Below are 10739 nucleotides of genomic sequence, written 5' to 3'. Positions count from 1 at the left end.
TCACCGGCGACTCATGGCAGCCCAGCTCCAGGTCGAGCTATTGTTCACCATCTTAGCTGTAGAGGGCAGTGTCACTGGCCCTCATGTGGGACCCGAACCGGGGCCCTGCTGCTCAGAGCTGGTGTCCCAAGCTAGCTCTTAACCAACGCGCCACTCATCTGGCCCTTATTTTACTTTTTATATGTCTGTCTCCCTTAGAAATTGCTAACGCCTCACAGGAAGACTATAATTTATCCATCTTGGTATCCTCAGGACCTAGCAGTGCTTTTGTATGTAGTAAGCAAATTAATACATGTTCCTTGAATGAACTCATTTATCCTCTGTACATAATGAGAACAGAGCTGCCACCAAGCTACCTGGGAGCCAGCTACTTATCTGGGGGAGCAGAAGGTAAGCAGGGCTGGGTGTGGCTCCTTACCACAGGTGTGCCCTAGACAAGTGCTCATCTAGATCTGGGTTCCAGCAGGACTTTGGAGCCATCTTGCCAGCTAGGTCAGGCTGTCAGTAAATGGGAATTTATCAGTAGCCTATGGCATAACCTGTTGGAGTTTTTGTTTTGTTTTGGAAGATGTAAGATACAAGAAATCTGATTCTTCCCTTGTTTTTCCTCTGTATGCCCCAGCCCCTCCCCCCAAATCTTAAATCCAGACAACCCTCTATGCTACAACCTTTTGTCCTGTCATTCCCACCAAATTTGTTTTTCCATTTCACTGAGACCTGCAGCCCCTCCCCCTGCTCCTTTGGCCTTTTTCCAGCTTGTCTTCCTAACCCATGCAGCTTAGATTCTGCATTCCATCATTTCAGCCACATTCTTGCCTGTGTTCTTGATGCCTCTCTCCCATTATTCTTTCATTGCAGTTGCCAAGTGAAACCTTAATCTTGGGTTAATCCATCTGTCAATATGGAAGCACCTATACACCCAGAATGCTTAACACATCATAGTGTTAAGATCATGTGTCTAAATTTTGTTCTCCAACCTCAATTGGTCCCTCAAAGTTGCCCCTGTGATCCTGCTCGTTTTCCAAGTCAGCTCTAGCATTCTCCACAACCCATTCTTCTCAAACCTCTGACTTCATCTCCCTCAGTTGACCTCCCTTATAGCTTAGTGGAAAATGCAGGCTGGAAAAGTAATTATAGACACGATGGTAGGTGCTGTGACAGAGAAAGTATTGTGGCTGTGGGAGCATCCAGGAGAGAGGAACATCTAATTTGGGCTTGAGCAGTCAGTCAAGGCTTCCTTAAAACAATTCAGCAGTTAAGTCCTGAAGGGAGAGCAAGAGTTTGTCAGAACAGAGGGAACAATAAGGAAAAGCAATTCTGTTAGGAGCATTGTGTGTATGTTAGAAGGTAAAATTGGAAAGGTATGCAGGGTATCTAGAAGCCACATAAGAGAATTTGGACTTAATCCTGAGGAGAATGAGGAGACATGGTTTTAAATGAGAATAAAGTCAGATTTATGCCTTGGACTTAAGGGTGAAGTAGAGTTCAGGTTCATGAAAGCAAAAATAATGCATTTCAAGGATAAGAATGCATTTCAAAGAGGTGGGCTTCATTTCTCCACCCCTTCAAGCTGAGTGATCCTTGTAACCTTGTAAATGTCTTTACTCGTAAAGGTATGGAAGTGATGCTTTATGATTCTGGAGCCAAGCCTCAAATGGTCATGCAACTTGTGCTTTTTCATTTCTCTTGAAATTCACCGCCACTGTGTTAGGGAACTCAGGCTAGTCTGCTGGTTAAAGAGACTATGCAGCAGAAACCATCCCAGCTGAGATGAGACCACCAGATGAACCACCCAACTAAGCCTAGCTCAATTTGAAAAAAAAAAAAGAATTTTAAAGTTAGATTCCTTAGAATATGCTTCTACAATACCTTGCAATGCTCTGATTCTCACACTTGTGTTTCCTATGTTGGATTATAAATTCTAGGAGCACATTTTATCCCAGTATTCAGCACACTGCCTGGCACATAGTAGGTGCTCAATAAACATGAATGAAGGGACCAGATCTATAGAGGGAGACTCACCAGATTGCAAAGGTGCCTCCTGTAATGAATATATTCTAAACCACACTTTATTCTCAAAGCCTTGTGACCAGTGGTGGATAGAAGGTGAATTGTGATGTGTGCGGAACATGGGGCCTTGGGGAGTTCCGTAACCAAGAGGAGAAAGAAGTAACAACAGCCAGTGTCCACAAAAAGAACTCCCTTCTTCCCCTTCCGATTTCCTAGTGGAGAGCTGAACCCAGCATCCCAGATTTGTGTGACCACACAGGCAAGCATTTGGAGACTAACTTCACTTTGGTACCCTAGTCCTCAGTGGCTCGAGGTGTTGGCTTTCTGAGCAGACAGGAGGCTTTTAAGTAGCAAACCTCCCTGCTCTCAGCAAGTCCAACACCATGGGGAAGGAAGACACCCAGGAGGTAGCACCACCCACCTCAACCTACCGCTCTGTTATGGAGGAGTATGGTTATGAGGTGGGCAAGGTCATCGGCAGTGGTTCCTATGGGATGGTGTATGAGGCTTACTACACAAAGCAGAAGATCATGGTGGCTGTCAAGATCATCTCAAAGAAGAAGGCTTCTGAGGACTATCTTAACAAGTTCCTGCCCCGTGAGATACAGGTTGGAAAGGGAAGACGGGACTGGTACCAAGTTGCTTAAGGTTTCTCAGAAGGGGTATGGTTAGGAGAGCGTGGGGCCAGAAACCCCCAAACCAGAACTGAATGTCTCACTAAGCAGCTAGGAAAATTACTTGGTGTAAATTCAACTTCTTTCCCCCTACCCATTTACCTCCAGCACCTCAAAAAGTTACAGTGCAAAGCACAGGGTTTGCCCACAGGCCACCAGCCCTCGGGTTTGATCCTGTTGCAAAGTTCTGAAAAAGTTGCAGTGGGAGAGAGTAGGAAGGCTGGGAGTGCAGCCAGGGTTCTCCCTTCCCAGGTTTGATGGGTCCCTCTTCTGGGGCCAGGTAATGAAGGTCCTGCGGCACAAGTGCCTCATCAACTTCTATCAGGCCATCGAGACCACATCCCGAGTGTACATCATTTTGGAGCTGGCTCAGCATGGTGATGTCCTGGAATGGATCCAGCGCCACGGGGCATGCTCTGAGCCCGTTGCTGGCAAGTGGTTCTCCCAGATGTCCCTGGGCATCGCCTACCTGCACAGCAAGGGCATCGTGCACCGGTGAGGGTGCTGCCACCCAGACTGGGGCCTTTGGGCTCTCGAGGGGGTTTTATGCACATCTCCCATTTTCGGCCCTGTTTTTTTCCTCCCTTAACCTCCCTCCTCAGTATCTAGGCCCATTCATCAACTCTCATGTTAGTCATCTGGTCAATAACATTTATTAAGTATCCACTGTGAGCAGAGCACTTTATGAAATATAATGGTGAGCTCCCAGGGGTCTTCGGGTACCATCTTCTCTCCTCTTTGGGCTCTGCTCACAACTCCATGGCTTTCCTTCCTCTCTATCTTGTGTTCTCATAATGGCATCTCTTTTCCACTATGCCTTGCCTCATCTCTAGCCTTTGACCCCTGGCCCTTCAGCTCTGGGTCTAATACTAAGCCCTCTCCCTGACCCCCAGCCTTTCTGCTGCTGGTAGGGACTTAAAGTTGGAGAACCTATTGCTGGACAAGCGGGAGAATGTGAAGATATCGGACTTTGGCTTCGCCAAGATGGTGCCTTCTAACCAGGCTTTGCGTAGTAGATCTTCTTACCGCCAAGTGAACTGCTTTGCCCATCTTAGCCAGACCTACTGTGGCAGCTTTGCTTATGCTTGCCCGGAGATCTTGTTAGGCTTGCCCTACAACCCTTTCCTGTCTGACACCTGGAGCATGGGCGTCATCCTTTACACTCTAGTGGTCGCCCATCTGCCCTTCGATGACACCAATCTCAAGAAGCTGCTGAAAGAGACTCAGAAGGAGGTCACTTTCCCGCCTAACTACTCCATCTCCCAGGAGTGCAAGGTGCTGGCTGGCTCCCCCAGGAGGGCTGAGACCTCAGGGATGACACATGGAGGGAACCCAATGTAGGCCTCCCAACCCTGGGAAAGGCTCTTCCCTACCAGAGCCATCTCACACTCTAGCCCCTGCCCTAGAAAAGTGGGGAGGGCTTAAAGGGCCAACCACTGGGCTTTGTACCTTAGATGTGAATGGTAAGCAGGTTTCAGCTTCTACCTCTTTAGGCCAGATGGGGATTATGCAAGAGATTCCCCCAAGGAGCCCATCCTTCCCCTCCCCTCCAGGGAGTTAAATACCTGGCTCTTCAGGAGATCAGGGCCACAACCCCTTCCATCAGAGTGGTGTGATGGGCTATCCTGCTTCTTTCTTAGGTCCCCTGCTCATTGCCTGTGTGGCACAATGGGAGGCTCAGGCCAAGACCTCTCTCTCCCCTGCCTTAGAGCCTGGTCCTCCAGATGCTACGCCAAGCTACCAAGCGTGCCACCATCCTGGACATCATCAAGAATCCCTGGGTGCTCAAGTTCCAGCTTGAGCAACCCACCCATGAGATCAGGCTGCTCGAAGCTATGTGCCAGAGGTCCAGCACCATGAATCGTCACCAATCCTCGGAAATCAATACCTAAAAGTGGCTGAGGAAGGGGGTTGAGAGAGAAGCAAAGCAGGAGGGTTTGGGGCTAAAAATCTTTTATACCAAAAATAAATCTAATTCTGATTTAGTTTCATCAGCTGGGGTCAAAAGACATTCTTTTGGCAGGGAACACTGATGAAGGTAACAGGGAGGTGGATTTCTTCCCAGAACCTGTAACAGTAATCTTGACACCTGTTAAGTCCATATTCTAATTCACAGTGTAGCTCATATGTGGCCCTCGGGGGAAAGGGTGCTCAGATGAACACCTGCTTGAGGGCAGCTTCATTATTCCAGCTAAGCACATGCTCATCATTTTACTTCTCTTTGCACACTAAATGTTCAAGCCGCAGGGTAGAGGCCCTGGTTACTCTGGTTATGGCTCTGCCTCTGTCTATAGTACGAAGGGACGGCACTGTTTGTTTTTTTTAGAAATGGGTATCAGGATGTGTGAAGTACCTTGGTTCCTTCTGTTCCTCCAAATGCCACCTTAATCACCTTGAAACAATCCCAGTGAACCATGGCCCCTCACATTATTGCTCCTAGACACAGGGGGCATGGTACAAACCAAGCCTATTAATTACAGGTTCTAGATAAAGGAAAGCTACTTGCCCCCTTTATCTCTGTGTTCGCCCTCCCTGTCCTTGGAAATTGGCTTTGCAAAAGGAAAATGGGGGCCAGCCAAGTGGCTCATTGGTTAAGAGTTGGCTTGGGACGCCAGCTCTGAGCAGCAGGGCCTGGGTTCGGATCTCACATGTGGGGCATTGACGCTGTGCCCTCTACAGCTAAGACAGAGAACAACAGCTCGACCTGGAGCTGGGCTGCTGTGAGTTGCCGGCGATGGCGTAGGCTGCAGTGGGGCTGGCCGGCAGCCGGCATGAGCTTTTGTGAGCTGCCGTGAGCCGCCATGAGCAGCGGTGCAATGGCCAGCGAGCGACTGCCTCACTCGGGAAGAGCGCAATGATAATACCAACATGGGCCAGTGAAGCGACGTTCTCCACAACTAGACTGAAGAACAAAAGGACAGCAACTTGTCTGTTTCCCTCCCCCAATTCACCAATAAAATCTTTAAAACAAAGAAAAATAGGTAGTGAATTATAGGGCTGTCTTGGCGGAGGCTGATTGGAGGAAAGAGATGAGGGAAGACTCAGAGACAGCTCCACATGGTTCTGAGCTAAGTAATAGATGGCAGTTTCTTCAACCTCAGCACTAGGTAATTCTAGGATAAACCCACTATAAAGATGAAACAGTATCTGCCTGGAATCTACCAGGTAAGATATTGGAAACTCCATTTGTTCTATGTTCCAATGCCCTTTCATTACTCCCGTTATTATTCATTGCTTGAAACAAAGCTCCAAGGGCCAGGGAGAGAGTTTCAGGTGCAGTGTAAGCACTAGGGTTCCATCTGCCAAATTTTATTGAGAACAAGAGCACTGTAACTGCTATCAAAATGAAGGGAGCCCAGGGGCTCCTCCTGCACCAAGATCCCTCTTCTTCAGAGTTGAGCCAGGGATGGTAGGGCAACAGACCCTTTTTCTCAGGCAGGGTTACACCACCACTCTCAGCAGGGCCTCCCAAAAAGGCTATGTTCCTTTAGCTCAGCACTTGGCACTTAAGGAAAAGAGGCCATTGAGGGCAGCATCTGGAAGATAAGCCCAGACTCATCAGGATACCCACTCATCCAACTGTTTTAGTGCTTCATCATCTTCATCCGCTTCGGGAGCTTTCAGGACAAAGATACCCAGAGAAAGAAAGACGTGTTAAGCCTCAGCACCTTCCAACCACCCTCTGCCACAACATTCAGAACCTGCTGAATTATGTCTCCTCATAAAAGAACCTAAAGGTCCTTCTGCTTGTTGGGCTGCTGCTAATCCCGTAGTACTTTTGTGCAAATTGGAAAAAGATGTCTCTTTCTCCCAGCATTTGCAGCCCTAAACCAGGGTATGCGCTTGCTGAGTGGAGCACAGGCTGGATTTCAGTCCCCATTCCCCTTTAACCAAGTGCCCTTATGCAGTAAAAAACGTGCGCAACTGTAGCAGCATCCCTCTCTGCCTGGTTTGTTTGAGGTAGGATGGACAAGGAATACCTCTCCCCATATCTATCCCACCCTCTCAAGTCCTTGAGACAGTAGAACAACCCTGGGTACCTGGTCCTGCAGGCAGCTGTGTAGAGGGTACATGGGCCAGTTTGACTGGGGGTTCTTCCTCCTTGTCGCCTACATGTAACAACTCCCGGGCCAGTTCCTCCTGCTCCAGTTCCTTTAGCTCCTCTGACAGTTCATCCTGGATAAGGGATGATAAGACTGCTCAAGATGAAGAATGGAAACCTCTGCTTCCAAAAATATACCACTTCTGGAGTCTCCCCACAAACCTGCCCCACAATTCTCTTGGGCGTTGCTTTTGGCGGGTCCCATGCTTTCGTTAAGACTTCCTGACCCCTCACTCCCAATCACCTCATCCACATGATCTCCAAAGCACACAGGCCGAGAAATGGCATCAGAGATCTGCTGAGCCACCTCCAGTTGTTCTGTGATGTCAGCCATCTGTTCATCTACCTTGTCAATGTCCCTGAGAAGATATATAGACAAAAAAATCAGGCAACAACCTCCCTGATTTTTTCATCTCACATGAATGGAGCTCCTCCAGTCTGTGGTCTCAGACTGATAAATCCATGGCTACTGGGTAGAAGAGATCCCTGGAAAACTAATGTTCCAAGTCTGGGCTGAGAAATGGCAAGAACCCACATTGGGTGGGATAAGTTGTACTCCCTTCCTTGAAGGATCTTTAAAAATTAGGGAAATCGTCTTCCTTTGCTAGAATGCCCCAGCCAGCAAAGAGATATTCTTGTAGGAAGCAAGGAGGCTGACAGAGGTCTAGCCACCATAAGTTTACATTTATATTGTAAATTCACAGTCTGAGAAGTTTTAAGATTTAAAATACAATACCAAGCTACTCTCCCCCAGGCCTGGGCCCCCTTTGCCCCTTCCCCCTTACCCACATGTCCTGGTAGGCTTTCCTCATGCCATGGACAGCTAGCTCCATGGTTCAAAGCACTTCTGCACTGGTGGCATTCTCAATGGCCTCATGTAGAAACTCCAGGGTGAATAATGTCCCATCAGTTTGTGCCAGCTGCTGTTCCAATCTTTTCTTCCTCCACAAAGCCTGTAGGGCAGCTGACCCGGCCACACCGTGAACATCATAGGCAGAAGCCCCTGCTTCCCACCTGGGCCCTTCCTATTGGTGCCTTTTCTTCAGGGGTTGGCTCCTTCTTTTTTCCTGGAGTCCAATGGAGCAGGCCCACATTGTATGAAGGAAAAAAATTACCCAGCAAGCACAGAGTGCATAATATGTACTAGGCACTTGACTGTGTTATTTTATTTTTTATTTATTTTTTTTAGCTGAGCCATCCTGCCACCTGTTGGCAGCTCAGCAGCAGCTCAGCTTGGGAATCGAACCGGCGACCCTGTTGCTCAGAGCTTGCACTCTTGAGTGAGCTCTTAACCAACTGAGTCACTCGGCCAGCCCCTTGACTGTGTTATTTTAATCCCAAAATGACTCTCTACAATGAGTGCACTATCTTCACTTTACAAATGTGAAAACAGGCATGAAGATGCTATTTTTTTTTTTGTCAAAAATCACTAGTAAGAGATTGAGTAGTAATTGAAATGTGGCAGTATGACTTCCAAAACCAGGATTCCTTTGCTATTCCAAGCTGCCTTTCAAGTAATATCCAGTCTTTTTTCTTTTTAAATTTATAGGCTTTATTTCTTAGAGCAGTTTTAGGTTCACAGCACAACTGAGTAGAAGTTACAGAGATTTCCCATATCCTCCCTGCACCCACACATGCATAGCCTCCCCATTATCACAACCAGAATTCAGTCACTTTTTGTAATTATTATTCCCTTGCTATTCTAGGAGATGCCCGAGGTCCACAGGTTCAAATTGAAGGAGGCACAGGAGGCTGGAGAAATAAAACCTTATCTCGATTTTCCTTTCCTCTTCTGTACTTCTAACAGAGTTATCCTCCTCCCTGCCCCGCCCAAATCTGATGGCCCTTGCCTGCCTAAAATCCTTCCATACTCTGCATTGCCTACAGGATAAAATCCAAAACTTTTTATTTATTTTTTATTTTTTTTAATTGGGGAATTGGGGGGATGGGAACAGCGCTGGGGAATTGGGGGAAGGGGAACAGACAAGTTGCTGTTCTTTTTGTTCTTCAGTCTAGTTGTGGAGGACATCGCTTCACTGGCCCAAGTTGGCACCATCGCGCTCTTCCTGGGCGAGGCAGATCAGTCCCTGCCCTCTGGATGGCCACTCACTGCAGCTGCTGGCCACTCACGCTGGCTGCCGGCTACACACGGTAGCCCATGGCAACCCACTGCCACAGGGGCTGCAGCCTACGCCATCGCCAACAACTCACGGCAGCCCAGCTCCAGGTTGAGCTGTTGTTCAGCATCTTAGCTGTGGAGGGCAGTGTCACTGGCCCTCATATGTGGGATCCGAACCGGGGCCCTCTGGTGTCCCAAGCCAGCTCCTAACCATTGCGCCACTCGGCCGGCCCCAAAACTTTTTAAATGAGACGTACAAGGTCCTTCATGATCTGGCCCTTGATTACCTCTCCACTCACACATCTATTTTTCTTTTCCCTTTCAGTACACAGCAACCAGAACTTCTCTTTCCCCTAAATATACCATCCTCTTTCCTGCCTGTTCTGCACACACAGTTACCTTTTCCTGGGGTACCTCAATTCTCCACCTGGCATACTTCTAGTCTTCTGGACTCCTGACGCCTGCTTCATCTGTGCTCCCTGGTTTTCAGGAACATCTCCATCATGGAGTGCTACACTCTTTCTCTTCCTTCCTTCCTTCCTTCCTTCCTTCCTTCCTTCCTTCCTTCCTTCCTTCCTTCCTTCCTTCCTTCCTTTTCTTCTAAAAGATTTTATTGGGGAATTGGGGGAAGGGGAACAGCATTGGGGAATCAGGGAAGGGGAAGACAGGTAGACAAATTGATGTTTTTGTTCTTCAGTCTAGTTGTGGAGGATGTCGCTTCACTGGCCCACGTTGGTATGATCATTATGCTCTTCCTGGGTGAGGCAATCAGTCACCGGTCGTTGGTCGGCTGCTCACAGCGGCTCCCGGTAGCTCACACCAGCTGCCGGCTGCTCACGCTGGCTGCCAGCCACTCACGATAGCTCACGGCAGGCCACTGCAGCCCCGCTGTGGCCTGTGCCGTCGCCGGCGACTCACAGCAGCCCAGCTCTAGGTTGAGCTGTTGTTCATCATCTTAGCTGTAGAGGGCGAGCGTCACTGTCCCTCAATGTGGGATCCGAACCGCAGCCCTGCTGCTCAGAACTGGCGTTCCCAAGCAAGCTCTTAACCAGCTGAGCCCTTAACTAGGCCAGCCCTACACTCTACTTTAAATGACAGTTTTTGCTCATCTTCCCCCACCAGATAGGAGCTTTGATAGGAGCCCCTTTCTTCGTCATATCAGATTCCCTCTTGCCCAGCATCAAGTAAGGACTGGAAACTCGTCCCCCAAGCCTAAAAGTGAGAGCCAGCACACTCTCCACTCAGATCCCCTTCCCCACCTTGAGCGCTTCCTTCTGGGGTGGAGGAAGGCAGGCAGGCACAGAGCCAGGCTCCTTGACAAGGCAGTGTGCCTCCTGGCACTGGAGAAAGCCTCGCTTTGCCATCGCCAGGGTTTTGGGACAACTCGTCTCCTGGGTCTCTCCCCTGCCTAGAGCCTGGTCTCCCTTCATCCCCTGCAGCCAGCGCCTCCCAGCCAACCAGCCTTGCCCAGGCTCACCCCTCCGGAAGAGTCGGCGGAGACTACTCATCGTGACCCTGGCCTCTGCCCCACAGTATACTTCCACTTGATCCTGGGAGGGTGCCATCTCATCATTCAGAGACCACCAGCCTTGGCCAATCCGTTCTTGGGGCACCACGGTGACATCATCAATAGGCACCAAGAAGGCCACTTCAAACGTGATGGGAACCACCAGCTTCAAATTCATGGGCTCCTCTTAAAAGCACCTGCTTCACTTTTGATTATATAAAAAGGCAACTCCCGGGCCGGCCGAGTGGCACGATGGTTAAGAACTGGCTTGGGACGCCAGAGGGCCCCGGTTCGGATCCCACATATGAGGGCCAGTGACACTGCCCT

General features: G+C 49.1%; 2 protein-coding genes across 2 annotated transcripts in view; one reads left to right on the top strand and one right to left on the bottom strand.

Annotated features, from left to right (window-relative positions):
* Positions 1-133: 133 nt before the first annotated feature.
* Positions 134-4678, top strand: TSSK4 (testis specific serine kinase 4). Its single transcript, XM_019663087.1, has 4 exons — positions 134-2618; positions 2965-3179; positions 3578-3959; positions 4394-4678. Exons 1-4 carry the CDS (start codon positions 2394-2396, stop codon positions 4574-4576), a joined length of 1005 nt encoding a protein of 334 aa, XP_019518632.1. The 5' UTR covers positions 134-2393; the 3' UTR covers positions 4577-4678.
* A 1262-nt stretch (positions 4679-5940) lies between these two features.
* CHMP4A (charged multivesicular body protein 4A) overlaps positions 5941-10739 on the bottom strand; it is a 5680-nt gene continuing 881 nt past the window's right edge. Inside the window, exons 2-4 of the mRNA XM_019663091.1 lie at positions 7031-7145; positions 6725-6860; positions 5941-6301 (exon numbers count right to left, since the gene is read on the bottom strand). Of these exons, the coding sequence (XP_019518636.1) occupies positions 6243-6301; positions 6725-6860; positions 7031-7120 (285 nt within the window). The 5' untranslated portion in view covers positions 7121-7145 and the 3' untranslated portion in view covers positions 5941-6242. The remainder of the gene's footprint in view (positions 6302-6724; positions 6861-7030; positions 7146-10739) is intronic.

The sequence above is a fragment of the Hipposideros armiger genome, unplaced genomic scaffold (genome assembly GCF_001890085.2).
Source record: "Hipposideros armiger isolate ML-2016 unplaced genomic scaffold, ASM189008v1 scaffold_385, whole genome shotgun sequence".
In the NCBI taxonomy this organism is placed as follows: domain Eukaryota; kingdom Metazoa; phylum Chordata; class Mammalia; order Chiroptera; family Hipposideridae; genus Hipposideros; species Hipposideros armiger.
Note: the sequence above shows the minus strand (reverse complement) of the source record. Positions and strands in the feature narration are given on the sequence as shown.